This window comes from Oncorhynchus nerka, linkage group LG18 (assembly GCF_034236695.1).
Source record: "Oncorhynchus nerka isolate Pitt River linkage group LG18, Oner_Uvic_2.0, whole genome shotgun sequence".
NCBI classification, from domain to species: Eukaryota; Metazoa; Chordata; class Actinopteri; order Salmoniformes; family Salmonidae; genus Oncorhynchus; species Oncorhynchus nerka.
In genome coordinates this window covers 55,843,027-55,859,116 of record NC_088413.1, presented here as the reverse complement: position 1 = coordinate 55,859,116, position 16,090 = coordinate 55,843,027, and the positions used below count along the sequence as shown (strand labels likewise).

General features: G+C 42.3%; 1 protein-coding gene across 3 annotated transcripts in view; it reads left to right on the top strand.

The window, feature by feature from the left end:
• The window catches only part of ppp2r5eb (protein phosphatase 2, regulatory subunit B', epsilon isoform b), a 35,904-nt gene extending 21,729 nt beyond the window's left edge, over window positions 1–14,175 (top strand). For all 3 annotated transcript variants that reach the window (XM_029688041.2, XM_029688042.2, XM_029688043.2), the window contains 12 exons: window positions 1,979–2,175; window positions 2,415–2,516; window positions 3,227–3,319; window positions 3,452–3,582; window positions 3,682–3,741; window positions 4,078–4,186; window positions 4,386–4,439; window positions 4,557–4,607; window positions 5,062–5,181; window positions 11,837–11,964; window positions 12,136–12,237; window positions 12,570–14,175. In XM_029688041.2, coding sequence (XP_029543901.1) covers window positions 1,979–2,175; window positions 2,415–2,516; window positions 3,227–3,319; window positions 3,452–3,582; window positions 3,682–3,741; window positions 4,078–4,186; window positions 4,386–4,439; window positions 4,557–4,607; window positions 5,062–5,181; window positions 11,837–11,964; window positions 12,136–12,237; window positions 12,570–12,669 — 1,247 coding nt within the window. In that variant the 3' untranslated portion in view covers window positions 12,670–14,175. The remainder of the gene's footprint in view (window positions 1–1,978; window positions 2,176–2,414; window positions 2,517–3,226; window positions 3,320–3,451; window positions 3,583–3,681; window positions 3,742–4,077; window positions 4,187–4,385; window positions 4,440–4,556; window positions 4,608–5,061; window positions 5,182–11,836; window positions 11,965–12,135; window positions 12,238–12,569) is intronic.
• The last annotated feature ends 1,915 nt before the right edge of the window (window positions 14,176–16,090 follow it).

Sequence of the window (16,090 nt, the reverse complement as noted above, 5' to 3'; positions counted from 1 at the left end):
TTGGATAGGTATAGGAACAAGAGTATTAGGCCAGGGGGTAATGTCGGATTCTCTTGGAAATTTTGAAAGAGGACAAAATATTGTTCCAGGGAGGGTCGCCTTCAGACCAACTTTCCCAGCAAATCCAGATTTTGGGTAGGCAGGCATACAGGCAGACATTCTGCTCATGTTTAGCTCGGGCAACAAGCGTATATGGCAGTAACGTCACCGGTGACACGCGTCCCATTTTCCACTTGTACTCTATCCCAACTGACACCGGAACTTCTACAGACATGTAAGCTGGTGCATTGGTACATTGTCAGAGGCAACCTGTCTGTCAAGAGAGACTAGAGTCCAAGTCAGACACCTGTTTGGATATGTAACGCTGGGCGATATGGACAAATATCCATTTCCAGATCAATTGCCTGAATTGATGCCCTAACGATAAGTTTATAACATTAATGTGCATAGTTTTTTTTTTGTCCTTTTAAATGGACTCCTTAGTAGAACAGCGGTCTAAGGCACTGCATCTCAGTGCAAGAGGCGTCACTATAGTACCTGGTTCGAATCCAGGCTGTATCACATCCTACCGAGATTGGGAGTCACAGAGCGGCGCACGTTTGGCCCAGCGTCGTCCAGGTTTGCCGGAGTAAGCCGTCATTGTAAATAAGAATTGTTCTTAACTGACTTGCCTAGTTAAATAAAGGTTACAAATGTTCAATGCAGCCATTTTTATATCAATGTCAAATAATATCTGGGTAACAGTTAAGTACCTTAATAAATTTCCATTCAAATGGGCAAAACTAGCTTTTTACCACAATTATTTCTCAAGCAAGGATTTTGCTCGGGCTGTCAAGGGAGTGGTAAGAGAACTGAAAACTAGCTGTTATTGGCAGAGCAGTTTGGAACTATTTTGTTATTGGTCTATTAACCATTTTACTGTATGGTTATGTCACCGTTGAAAGCCGACACTCCCACCCATGCAAAACTGCTGATTTGTTTTAGAAGGTCCTGTGTAGATTTTATATTTTCAACCATCAGCTATCAGGAAATAACAAAAAAAAATGTAAGTCACACTTTTACAGTGTTGGTTTCATCAGCTGTTGTACAATATGATACAAAACACAAAAACTGAATTTGGACTCCACTGGGAATTTAAAGATGTCCTCCAGCAATTTTACTTTTACTGTTGGAAACGATATCCCAAATATAAATCCAGTAAACACACTGAAGGATTACAAGGCTACTATTCTTTTACAGGCCTGGTAGACTTGTTCTGTAACCCTGGCCTCTCCTGTGCTCTGTCTAACCCATGCCTCTTTGTCTGGCTGAGATATTGCCCTGTGTAATGTCATGTTGACAGATGCTTGGCTGAGGAATACCGGGTAGATAGTTGGTGTCTTAGCGATGGTCCATGATAAGGTCACTTTTAACAGTACTGTCTGTGTGTTTTATACCGCCTGTTTGAACTACAGGAACATACTAATGCACTATGTAGGAGACTCAGAAGACTAGACTACCTAGATATAAGTACTAGTACATATAGCCTCGGTTGAAGCTCTTGGGCAAACTGGTCCCTGATGGAAACCTCTTTACATGATTACATTTTTATTGATCAGTTTCCCAATCTCTGGGACAGATGCCCATTCCTCTGGTCTGTATGGTCTTTGTTCTTCTACCTGTGCTACACTGTTTTCTGTGGATGCTACTCGCATACTTGTTGACTACAGCCACATTCTGCAGTGATGAGTGACCTGTAGGGTCAAGTGGTGTGTGCATGCGTGTGGGCACAGAGATGATCAAATGTTATTTGTCACATGCTTCGTTAAAGGACATCTCTCCTCCAGCTTTCTTTTATTATTGGTTTCAGGGCTCTGTTCAGATATCCTCTCATGTGATTGCTCTGTTTCTGCCATGTTGTCCTCTTCCTCTCTGCTAGAACTCTCCCTATACTAGTAGGCCTCTCACTCCTGACATCTCTTTCTCTCCCTGCGTGTAGACGTGCCGGCACCGGAGCAGCCGGAGCTGTTCCTGAAGAAGCTGCAGCAGTGCTGTACTGTGTTTGATTTCATGGACACGCTGTCTGACCTGAAGATGAAGGAGTACAAGCGCTCCACGCTCAACGAGCTGGTGGACTATGTCACCGTCAGCAGGGGCTACCTGACAGAACAGGCTTACCCGGAGGTGGTCAAAATGGTGAGGCTACAACACACTAAACAGAACACGCACTCATGCCATAAATATACTTGCTTCCAGCCGATTAAAAATGATAAATACAATGAACCTCAATCAACGTTTCTGTTTCACATCCATGTTGAAGTGCCTGAGTTGCCTATAAAACTGATTTTCATATTACTCACCCCACTCACATGTCCACTGCCTTAATCTCCAGGGAAGTCAGTTGATTGTGTATTGTTCTCTGTCCTGTCTCCCAGGTGTCTTACAACATATTCCGGACCCTTCCACCCAGTGACAGTAATGAGTTTGACCCAGAGGAGGATGAACCCACACTGGAGGCCTCATGGCCACACTTACAGGTAACACTGAGGCTACAATTGATTGGTGTGTGTGTGTACTGCCTTCTATTGGAGACTGAGTGTCGTTCCCCTCTGTAAAAACCTACCTGGAATCCTTGGTATCTTGATGTTTATCTTTAATGCATGATGATGTGGCCGGTGACACTTTGCTTCTTGAAAGTCCAATATCTTGATAACTTGACTGCTGACATGCCATAACATTTTGGGACTGTATCAACAGTGGACTAATAAAACATAAAAAAATATATAGTTTTTGAGTTGAGTTCCCATTTAAGTCCTGGCTCTGACAGTCCCTAGTATGGCTACAGGTCTAGTGTCAGGTGCTCTGTCTCTCACCCCCTTGTCTGTGTACCTGCTGCTGTGCCTCCCAGGACTCCTTTAGAAATTAGATCTCAAGATGATTCTTCCTGGTAAAACATTTTAATTGTATTTATCGTTTATAACATTTCCAAAAACAGCCAAATTAATTTGACCAATTAAAAAATATATATATATATATATTAACCCTCCCAAACATAAGCCATCCTCCCCCTGGCCATCTTGTAACCCTGGTTACCACTAAAGGTAATAAGGACCCTATCCAAGGTGTGCCTCTGACCTTTGACCTCCCAGTCTGTCCTGCTCCAGTCTCTCCATAGCCTTACCTTTGCACTATGAAGACTCCATCCCTTAACCTCTTCCACCGCTCTCTCGCTTTCTCTGTGTCATAGCTGGTGTATGAGTTCTTCATACGATTCTTGGAGAGTCAGGAATTCCAGCCCAGCATTGCCAAAAAGTACATAGACCAGAAATTCGTTCTACAGGTGAGTGATGTTTTTTTAAATTTTTTACATTGGACATGCTGTAGAGATGCACTTCAAAAATGTAGACTAGTGTTGTACAAGTTTGAGTAGTTTGTAGTTGTTTAATCTCTCGTTCTCTCTTGCTCTCTGTAGCTCTTGGAACTCTTTGACAGTGAGGACCCTCGGGAGAGAGACTACCTGAAAACAGTCTTACACAGAATCTATGGGAAATTCCTGGGGCTGAGGGCTTTTATACGAAAACAGATCAATAATATTTTTCTACGGTAAGACCGGCGCTCCTCATTCTCACTATATTCATATTGACAGGATACTTTCACGGATGTTTCACTAAGGTTTATTCTCTCGCTCTCTCTCTCGTAAAGTTTTGTTTATGAGACTGAGCATTTCAACGGGGTTGCTGAGTTGCTGGAGATCTTGGGAAGGTATGTGACACTGGTTTGACCTGTGGTTAGTTCTGACGCCTTTGTTCTCTGGCGCTGTCTTAATGGAGTAAAACATGTTTTACTTCTTCATCCTCCCTGGGCACTGTAGTACTGTAGTCAAGCCTAAGGCGTGTTGGTTACCTTGCATAAAGTAGCTACAGTACCTGTGTAATTTGTTGGCCCATGTAAAGCGATTGATCGTTAATATATGTTGTCCTCTGTCTTGTTAACATTTGATTCTCCAGTCGACTCAATAGTATATTCTGGCCTCTTTGTATGGACATGTATAATTTGCCCTACTGGCTTAGCTCTGCCTTTCTCCTCTCTCTCTTGCAGCATAATCAATGGTTTTGCCCTGCCGCTCAAAGCAGAGCATAAACAGTTCCTGGTCAAGGTGTTGATCCCCCTCCACACTGTCAGGAGTCTGTCCCTCTTCCACGCACAGGTAGTGTGTGTGTGTTTGTGTGTGTGTGTGTCCAGGTGTGAAATCATGATTGTGTTGGTAATGTTCTACATGATTGAGTCTGTCTCCCAAATACTGTACTTCTCTGTCCAGTGAGTTGATCCCAATTAGTATTAGTATTTTCCAACCATAACATTGACAATGTGTTTACATTCTTTTCTTTATTGTGACCTATTTCCAGTTGGCGTATTGCATTGTACAGTTTCTAGAGAAAGACCCAGCGTTAACAGAACCAGTAAGTGCCCCCCCATGGTAACACCAACCCTCTAATCAGAAGGAACTTTGAATTATCAGGATTTCTCACGGTCTCCATTCATTCATCTACTTCCCCCATCTCTCGCTCTCATCACAGGTCATCAGGGGATTACTGAAGTTCTGGCCAAAAACCTGCAGTCAAAAAGAGGTAAGAGCCCTGGCCGTTGCCCTAACTGGGGCTGGAGCAGTGACCTGCTGCTGCTGGAAGTGTTAATGGGAGTTTAGATGTGGTACCTGGATATTAAGGATGTGTGTGTGTGTGTGTTGTCCTACTCATGTGTGTATGTAACTGGGTATGTTCTCAGGTGATGTACCTGGGTTAGGGTGTGTTTGTAACTGGGTATGTTCTCAGGTGATGTACCTGGGTTAGGGTGTGTTCTCAGGTGATGTACCTGGGTTAGGGTGTGTTTGTAACTGGGTATGTTCTCAGGTGATGTACCTGGGTTAGGGTGTGTTTGTAACTGGGTATGTTCTCAGGTGATGTACCTGGGTTAGGGTGTGTTTGTAACTGGGTATGTTCTCAGGTGATGTACCTGGGTTAGGGTATGTTCTCAGGTGATGTACCTGGGTTAGGGTGTGTTTGTAACTGGGTATGTTCTCAGGTGATGTACCTGGGGGAGCTAGAGGAGATCCTAGACGTGATCGAGCCGACACAGTTCGTCAAGATCCAGGAGCCGCTCTTCAAACAGATATCCAGATGTGTGTCCAGCCCACACTTCCAGGTCAGTCAGTCTACACAGAAGAACACACCTTGTCAGTTTTTTAGGGTTAATCTCAGTATATCTATGACTGTTTGCTGTGTAGTCTACTCCTATGATCGTTATCTTGTCATGACAATGACCAGGAGTTTGCTCTACAGCACAACACTGATTATGGTGAAGACATCAAAACGATTAAATAACACATATGGAATCTTGTAGTAACCAAAAAAGTGTTTAAAACATCTAAATATATTCAGATTCTTCAAAGTAGCCACCCGTTGCCTTGATGACAGCTTTTCACACTTGGCATTCTCTCAACAAGCTTCATGAGGAATGCTTTTCCAACCGTCTTGAAGGAGTTCCCACATATGCTGAGCACTTATTGGCTGCTTTTCCTTCACTCTGCGGTCCATCTCAATTGGGTTGAAGGTCGGGTGATTTTGGAGGCCAGGTCATCTGATGCAGCACTCCATCACTCTCCTTCTTTGTCAAATAGCCCTTACACAGTCTGTAGGTGTGTTTTGGGTCATTGTCCTGTTGAAAAAAAATGATAGTCCCACTAAGCTCAAACCAGATGGGATGGCGTATATTTGCAGAATGCTGTGGTAGCCTTGCTGGTTAAGTGTGCCTTGAATTCTAAATAAATCACTGACAGTGTCACCAGCAAAGCACCCCCACAGCATCACACACCACCTCCATGCTATACGGTGGGAACCACACATGCAGAGATTATCTGTTCACCTACTCTGCGTCTCACAAAAACACGGCGGTTGGAACCAAAAACCTCAAATTTGGACTCATCAGACCAAAGGGCAGATTTCCACCGGTCTAATGTCCATTGCTCGTGTTTCTTGGCCCATTTTATTTGGGCTTTAATCGGAGGTGCAGTTAACTCTAATGAACTTATCCTCTGCAGCAGAGGTATCTCTGGGTCTTCCATTCCTGTGGCGGTCCTCATGAGAGCCAGTTTCATCATAGCGCTTGATGGCTTTTGCGACTGCACTTGAAGAAACTTCAAAAGTTCTTGAAATGTTCCCTATTGACTGACCTTCATGTCTTAAAGTAATGATGGACTGTTGTTTTTCTTTGCTTATTTTAGCTGTTCTTGCCATAATATGGACTTGGTCTTTTACCAAATAGGGCTATCTTCTGTATACCACCCCTACCTTGTTACCGCACAACTGATTGGCTCAAATGCATTAAGAAGGAAAGAAATTCCACAAATTAACTTTTGAGAAGGCACATCTGTTAATTGAAATGCATACGAGGGGACTACATCATGAAGCTGGTTGAGAGAATGCCAAGTGTGTGCAAAGCTGTCATCAAAGCAAACGGTGGCTACTTTGAAGAATATAAAATATATGTAATATATTTATAATACACTGCTCAAAAAAATAAAGGGAACACTAAAATAACACATCCTAGATCTGAATGAATGAAATATTCTTATTAAATACTTTTTTCTTTACATAGTTGAATGTGCTGACAACAAAATCACACAACAATTATCAATGGAAATCAAATTTATCAACCCATGGAGGTCTGGATTTGGAGTCACACTCAAAATTAAAGTGGAAAACCACATTACAGGCTGATCCAACTTTGATGTAATGTCCTTAAAACAAGTCAAAATGAGGCTCAGTAGTGTGTGTGGCCTCCACGACCTCCCTACAACGCCTGGGCATGCTCCTGATGAGGTGTCAGATGGTCTCCTGAGGGATCTCCTCCCAGACCTGGACTAAAGCATCCGCCAACTCCTGGACAGTCTGTGGTACAACGTGGCGTTGGTGGAAGGAGCGAGACATGATGTCCCAGATGTGCTCAATTGGATTCAGGTCTGGGGAACGGGGGGGGGGGGGGCAAGTCCATAGCAACAATGCCTTCCTCTTGCAGGAACTGCTGACACACTCCAGCCACATGAGGTCTAGCATTGTCTTGCATTAGGAGGAACCCAGGGCCAACCGCACCAGCATATGGTCTCACAAGGGGTCTGAGGATCTCATCTCTGTACCTAATGGCAGTCAGGCTACCTCTGGCGAGCACATGGAGGGCTGTGCGGCCCCCAAAGAAATGCCACCCCACACCATGACTGACCCACCGCCAAACCGTTCATGCTGGAGGATGTTGCAGGCAGCAGAACGTTCTCCACGGCATCTCCAGACTCTGTCACGTCTGTCACGTGCTCAGTGTGAACCTGCTTTCATCTGTGAAGAGCACAGGGCTTTATTTTTTTGAGCAGTGTATAATATGTTTTTTGTTTATTACATGATTCCATATGTAATTTCATAGTGTTGATGTCTTCACTATTATTCTACAATTCAGACAATACTAAAAATAAAACTTGGAATGAGTAGGTGTGTCCAAACTAATGACGGATACTGTACACACACACACACACACACCCAAGTTTATAATTTCAAAAGGCTAATTGATCATAAGAAAACACTTTTGCAATTATGTTAGCACAGCTGTAAACTGTTGTCCTGATTTAAATAAGCAATACAACTGGCCTTTAGACTAGCTGTGCATCTGGAGCATCAACATTTGTGGATTCGCAAAATGGCCGGAAACAAAGAACTTTCTTCTATAATTCATCAGTCTATTTCTGTTCTAAGAAATGAAGGCTATTCCATGCGAGAAATCGCCAAGAAACTGAAGATCTCGTACAACGCTGTGTACTACTCCCTTCACAGAACAGCGCAAACTGGCTCTAACCAGAATAGAAAGAGGAATGGGAGGCCCCGGTGCACAACTGAGCAAGACGACGAGTACCTTAGAATGTCTAGTTTGAGAAAGACGCCTCAAAAGTCCTCAACTGGCAGCTTCATTTAATAGTACCCGCAAAACACCAATCTCAAAGTCAACAGTGAAGAGTTGACTTCTTTCCCCATCAATCTACACACAATGCCCCATAAAACAGATTTTTAGACATTTTTGCAAATGCATAAATATTTTTTTTACCTTTACCATAGTCAGGTCCATAAATATTTGGACATTGACCAAGTTATTATTATTTTAGCTGTCTACCACAGCATATTGGACTTGAAATGAAATAATGAATATGAGCTGGAAGTGCAGACTTACAGCTTTAATTTGAGGGTATTTACATCCAAATCGGGTGAACGGTGTAGGAATTACATTTTTTATTTGTGGTCCCCCTATTTTTAAGGGACCAAAAGTAATTGGACAATTGGCTACTCAGCTGTTCCATGGCCAGGTGTGTTATTCCCTCATTAGTTAATTTACAATTAGGCAGATACAAGGTCTAGAGTTGATTTCAAGTGCAGCATTTGCATTTGGAATCTGTTGCTGTTAACCCTCAATATGAAGTCCAAAGATCTGCCAGTGAAGCAAGCGATCATTAGGCTGAAAAATCCAAACAAAACCCATCAGAGATAGCAAAAACATTTGGTGTGGCCAAATCAACTATTTGGTACATTCTTAAAAAGAAAAAACACACTGGTGAGCCAGGAACACCACAAGGCCCAGAAGACCACGGAAAACAACTGTCGTGGACAGTATTCTTTCCCTGGTGAAGAAAAACCCCTTCACAACAGTTGGCCAGATGTAAACCATTGGTATGCCTCAAAAACAGGAAGACCAGATTAGAGGTTCCAAATAACATCTAAAAAAGCCTGTACAGTTCTAGAACAACATCCTATGATCATGATCCGAAGCATACCACCTCACCTGTGAAGAGTGGGAATGTATGGCTGCCAGTGGAACTGATTCCCTTGTATTTATTGATGACGTGACTGCTGACAAAAGCAGCAGGATGAATTCTGAAGTGTTTTTATAGCTATATTTTCTGCTCCGACTCAGCCAAATGCTTCAAAACTCAATGGATGGCGCTTCACAATGCAGATGAACAATGACCCGAAGCGTACTGCGAAAGCAACCCAATACTTTTAAGGCAAAGGAGTGGAATGTTCTGTAATGGTCAAGTCAGTCACCTGACCTGAATCCAGTTAAGCATGCATTTCACTTGCTGAAGGCAAAATGCCCCATGAACAAGCAGGAATTGAAGACAGCTGCAGTAAAGGCCTGGCAGAGCATCACCAGGGAAGAAACGCAGCATCTGGTGATGTCTATGGGTTCCAGACTTCAGACAGTCATTGACTGCAAAGGATTTGCAGCCAAGTATTAAAACTCACCATTTTAATTTAGGAATATGTTAGTTTGTCCAATTACTTTTGAACCCCTTAAATTGGGGGGCTATGTATAAAAATGGTTTTAATTTCTACACGGTTCATATAATAATTGACAAAACCCATAAATTAAAGATCAAAGTCGACGCTTAAAGCACATCTTGATTGTTTCCTTTCAAATCCATTGTGGTGGCGTACAGAGCCAAAATGCTGCATATTGTGTCACTGTCCAAATACTTATGTACTTGACTAAGTATTCATACCCTTTGCTATGAGACTCAAAATGTATCTCCGGTGCATCGTGTTTCCATCGATCATCCTTGATATGTTTCTACAACTTCGATATTAGTCCACCTGTGGTAAATTCAATTGATTGGACATGATTTGGAAAGGCACACACCTGTCTATATAAGGTCCCACACTTGACAGTGCATGTCAGAGCAAAAACCAAGTCATGAGGTCAAAGGAGTTGTTCGTAGAGTTCCGAGGCAGAATTGTGTCGAGGCACAGATCTGGGGAAGGGTACCAAAAAATGTCTGCTGCATTAGTAGCGCTATCTGCAGAGTTTGCTCGAGGTACATGTTGTAATTCTTCAGCCATTCCTGGAACTGTGACCAAAAATAAGCTACATATGGACAGTACCAAAACAAATGATATAATGATTCTGTCTCTTCGCAGCAAAATCTGCAGAGCTGGGATGGTTGTATCCCCCATATACAGTGCATTGGGAAATATTCAGACCCCTTCCCTTTTCCACATTTTGTTACATTAGACTTATTCTAAAATGTATTAAGTAGTTTTTTCCACCTAAATCTACACACAATACCCCACAATGACAAAGCAAAAACACATTTAGAAACATTTTTACCAAATTCTTTAAAAATGAAAAAACGATCACATTTACATAGGTATTCAGGCCCTTTACTCAGTACTTTTTTGAAGCACCTTTGGCAGCGATTACAGCCTGTCAGGTTGGATTGGGAGCCATGCTGCACAGCTATTTTCAGGTCTCTCCAGAGATGTTAGATCGGGTTCAAGTCCGGGCTCTGGCACTCAAGGACATTCAGAGACGTGTCCCCAAGCCACTCCCGCGTTGTCTTGGCTGTGTGCTTAGGGTCATTGTCCTATATATAGGAAGGCGAACCTTCAACCCAGTCTGAGGTCCTGAGCAGGTTTTCATCAAGGATCTCTATACTTTGCACCGTTCATCTTTCCCCCGATCCTGTCTAGTCTCCCAGTCCCTGCCGCTGAAAAACATCCCTACAACATGATGCTACCACCATTATCCTTCACCGTAGGGATGATGCCAGGTTTCCTCCAGATGTGACACTTGGCTTTCAGGCCAATCTTGGTGTCATCAGACCAGGGAGTCTTGTTTTTCATGGTCAGAGTCCTTTAGGTGACTTTTGGCAAACTCAAAGAGGGCGGTCCTGTGCCTTTTACTGAGGGGCTTCCGTCTGACCACTCTAACATAAGGGCCTAATTGGTGGAGTGCTGCAGAGATGGTTGTCCTTCTGGAAGGTTTTCCCATCTCTAGAGCTCTGTGAGAGTGACCATTGGGTTCTTGGTCACCTCTAACCAAGGCCCTTCTCCCCCGATTGCTCAGTTTGGCTGGGCGGCCAGCTTTAGGAAGAGTCTTGTTCGTTTTAAACTTCTTCCATTTAAGAATGATGGAGGCCACAGTGTTCTTGGGGACCTTCAATGCTGCAGAAATGTTTTGTTACCCATCCCCAGATCTGTGCCTTGACACAACCATGTCTCGGAGCTCTACGGACAATTCCTTCGACCTCATGGCTTGTTTTTTGCTCTGACATGCACTATCAACTGTGGGACCTTATATAGACAGGTGTGTGCCTTTCCAAATCATGTCCAATCAATTTGAATTTACCACAGTTGGACTACAATCAAGTTGTAGAAATATCTCAAGGATGATCGATGGAGACAGGATGCACCTGAGCTTTTATAGAAAAGGGTCTGAATACCTATATAAATAAATGATTTGTCTTTTTTAAATGATGAATGTACAAATATTTCTAAAAAACAGTTTTTGCATTGTCATTATGCGGTATTGTCTGGATTGATATCCAGACACAAAGGTATAATTTAAATGGAAAAATTCCATTGTTGAATCCAGCGTTGTTTTGCATATCAGTTCATAAACCATGTGCCATGGTACATCTCAAATCTCTTCCCAACTATTTTTCAATCTATAATGCACAGGTACGTTTTTTGGTAACTGGTATACTTTTTTATTTATCCCAAGTTTCTTTAACCAATTTTGGTCTTTAGCTGCATATGTGACAACCCCACCAGTCCTATTCATGAGATCATTTACAAATATTATACTTTGAAAATATGTTTTTTTAAATAAATTTTATATAATGTTTATCATTTAGTATATTTGAGTTGAACCACAATATTTGTTTGTATTATTTGATCTGTCTTTTCTGATGGATTAAACTGAAATTGCAACCATCTTTCAATGGCTGTTTGTATTCGATCTCTGTGTGTGTTTCTGTCCCTGGCAGGTGGCGGAGAGGGCCCTGTACTACTGGAACAATGAGTACATAATGAGTCTGATCGAGGAGAACTCCAGCGTCATCCTGCCCATCATGTTCGCCAGCCTCTACAGGATCTCCAAAGAGCACTGGAACCCGTGAGTCCACCTCAGCACACCCCTCACACAGATTTATCCAATCAGAAAACTTGATTTATCTTCTTGTATTTGGTTGTATATTCTATTGTATTTGTTTAGACTCTTGGCTCAATATAGAAAAAATAAAGTGTAAAAGAGTTCATGTTGGCATGTTTTACATTTTTCTTGCAGGGCGATAGTGGCGTTGGTGTACAACGTACTAAAAGCCTTCATGGAGATGAACAGTACCTTGTTTGATGAACTCACAGCTACGTACAAGTCAGACCGCCAGCGGTAAGATATGCAGCATCACTAAAGGATCGTATGTGGTGTGGTCAGAGCACTGTTGTAGTTTTTTTTTTTTAACACCCACTCACTCGTATAGGCCATGCTCACTACACAGGTTCATACCAAACATTTACAGTTATTTATATACAGAATCTCACTTTCTCTCATATACTGTGTGTGTGTAATATTGTGATTCTTAACTCTGGCATCATAAGACATTTTGATTGGGTGGTACTTGGCCAAGAGTTGTTGTTGTGGTGGTAAACCCAGTAGTAATCTCTCAGTAATCTGCAGCTAGTCCCCCCTCCCCCCCCCTGTGTGATCTGTACTGTCTGCAGTGAGAAGAAGAAAGAGAAGGAGAGGGAGGAGCTTTGGAAGAAGCTGGGGGACCTGGAGCTGAAGAGGGGCCTTAGGAGCGACGGGATCATTCCCACTTAACGAAGCGCCACACTCCCCTCCCATCCATGTCCACCAGAGCCGCGCCCTCTGGAACGACATGGAGCAACCGTGTTTTTTCATTTTTTTCTCCTTTTCTGTATTGTGCGACTTACTTTACGGTAGATTCACACGTCTGTTTCATTATTTCAACATCACTGTAAATAACTTTTTCTTTTTCCCTTAAACTGATATTACTGCGAAAAAAATTATTAAAAAAAAAAGGAAGAAAAAACAAGAAAAAGAACTTGTGTGGGGAAAAAAGACATTGGACAGTAGGACTTGAAATGAACTCTTCTTGGAAAAAAATCTACAGCGAAAGAAAAGATTGTTTTAACCTTGCCCTTTGAGAACCCCACTTCCCTGAATACAAACCCGTTTTCCATCTCTACAAACCCATGCTCTTTCTCTCTTCCACTCTGTCTCCTGTGGTGCTTCTGTACCTCTCCCTGTGTGGGACGTCCTGACTGAGTGAGATACTTGGGAGGCTCCGCCCTGACCAAGAGGACACCCCTTCCCTCCGTAAGGACCAGCCTCTGACCCCTCCTGACCTGCCTCTCTCCATGCTCAAGCTAAGCTAGTATTATGGACCCATTAGCCATGAGGAAATGAATTGAACCCCCCCGTCTTTCTCGACCCTTCCTCCAAGAGACAAACATGTTAAGGGCCTGTATGTACAGGGAGTTAAAAGAAACGGTAAAGGGAAGGTCTTCATACACACACTTACATCCACCCTCTCGCACCATTTTCTCCCCACTTCCACATTTTGTTTCTGTTCACTTATCTGTGTGCATCTGGCTCCCCAATGATTGATTGGTATCTGTCAGTTCAGTTGTCTCTCTTTGGGTTTGTGGACTTTGACGCTGCAGTACCAGGCAGCCTGGTATCAGTCTGGCACTGGTACCCTCCAGCCACACAGCAAATACGAAAAATGTAAAACGATTGCGAGCTGTAGAGAAGCGCCAAACTCTCCTATTGTGAAAAGGAGCATCCGTCCCGGGTGTACTCTTCACAGTATTACAAAATTGTATATTGTTATTATATGCAGTACACTGATATCTTGTATCTTGTAGTAATTTAGCATATATTTTTGCTTCGGAACAGTCGAGGAGTATCCAGTATATAAGAGGTATTATAAGAGGTAAGACTTACTGGTATTTATGATAGTGTTTTCCCCTCTTTCTTTTTTCTCTTTTTGTTTCCTTCTTGGTTTTTAGCTCTCATTTTGGATTTTTTGATTAAGCTTCTTTGACCATCAGATCTTATTTTTTAGTTGTGGAGTGAGTGTGAGGGCAGGGCAGAGAGAGGGAAGGCATGGAGCAGTTGATATCCTGTTCAAATTTACAGTAAGTTCAGCATTGTTGACCCCATTGTTGACAGAATTAACGTGTGCTTTAGGATGGCCAAGATATATGATTAAAATGAAGAAAAAAAAGGGTTGGAGAAATACAAATGTTTAATTATTTTAAAAAATAAAGAGATATTAAATTAAACCTGTTTTGTGATAAAGCCCAGATGCTGGATTGCCTTATTTTCAGACCATAGGCTGCTGTTTGTTTTGTGCCTGTGTTTGATGGAGAGGTGAAAGGATGAATGAAGGGGTCTTGTGTTTTTGATTGTTGCTGAGCTACTCTGAAATGGTGCTGTGCATTTCATGACTAATTGATTCTGCTTGTTGTTGTCGCTTGGATAGTCAAGCGACAGCTGTGAAGCGGCCTGCAGTCCACGAAGAGCGTCTCGATATCCTTTGATATGACGAATGATCGATTAGAAGAGTTTGCTTATTGTTTGTGTTTAATTGACTTGTTCAACAACAATTAGCAGAACATATGAATTTTGTTTTTCCATTTTCAAGTAAAGATCATTTTACCTGACCACAAATGTAAATCTATCTTGGAGTGCCACAGGAGGGCAGCAAGACTTCACATCTGATGGACCCCATAGCAGCCATTGAGTCACTATGTAGTTGATTGCATCTGATATGTCATTTGTGAGCTTTTATTCAGCCCTGTTACAATATCAGTGAATAATGTAGATTTCTGCACCAAAGATATCAAAACACTTAACTAGGTCTTAAATTGGTCATTTAAGGTGTAATGTGATCTGACCTGTGTGAGAGTGTGGAAGGTGGGTGTAATGTTGACCTGGCGCGCACACACCATCACACTCAGACTAGTCACTAGTGTATTGTCCTTGGGTAACCACTGAATGTTTTGTTGTAGATAGCTGGTAGGCAAAGTTTTACGAGGACAATGGAGCTTTACTTTTTAGGTTTTCTGCCAAGATCATCCCAAAGGAAAATGCATGTGTGGTGTTTTCATCTACAGGTAAGAGATTATCTGTCCAGTGTTCTGTATGAAAATGAGAATAACTAATTATTATATAGGAGCAACCTTTCTCTATTGTCAATGGCAATTTTTCTGGGGAGTTTTTTAGGCAGTCTGATTGGTTTAGCTTTATTTCGGTTAGATTCTATTTAGGGTATTTCTACTGTGTGTCTGGCAGTGTTTATCTTTTCCACCGCTATCGAGGCAGAGCTCACCTTTTTTTTAAAGTCTTAGTCCCTAGTTCTGACTGCTCTGTTTGAAAGGGCCAAGCGGCGCTGCTGACGCTGTGATTGTGATCTGCTCTAAGTGTGGCTCTTGTTTTTCTACTCCCTGTCATTTTGACTGTTCCTAACAATGTTCAACATGGGAACTGGATTCTCTTGGCTTAATCTGCCTGGAATTAGATGGATTCTAGTAGGATTTGGCAGCTGTAGACGGAGAGAACTGTTTTGGCTTAATAACCAGGGACAGTGCATTGTCAAAGCCCTGCTCCCATGTTTGGGCACAAGGTAATGCCCTGGGAAACAGTAGCAGGCCAATTAGGAAAGGAAGGGTGACAACGCTTTATCTCATTACCATCACCCAATGGGCACACATCCGGTCCAATGCAGCCATTTTTATTTCAATATCAAATCATTTCTGGTAAATAAGTAAAGTACCTTATTGTGATTGTTTTCAATTAAAATTGTCAAAAATGAACAAAACTTGATTCTTACAAAGACCAATTCCTCAAGCAAGAATTTAGCTTGGACTGTCTGGGAGTGGTCTGAGTGGGGAGGCTGTTATTGGCAGAGGTTTGGAACTCCTGGTGATGTCACCAGGCGGTCCAAAACTCCATCCCCCCAAAACAGGCAGAAATTTCAGACGGTCTTTTCAAAAAGCTCTTACACTTAAAGGGCATTATCATTTTCACAATTTCACAGAATTATTCCAACAGTGTGGAAACATAAAACACATAAATAACACAGTAAAATCACGTTCTAACTGCAATGGGCCTTTATAGACTGCCACCTTTTTCTTATTTTGTCAAAGCAATTACTGGAAGTCGTTTCCACTTCTCAACCCTTGAGTGCACACTTGGCCTGAACTGGGGTGAG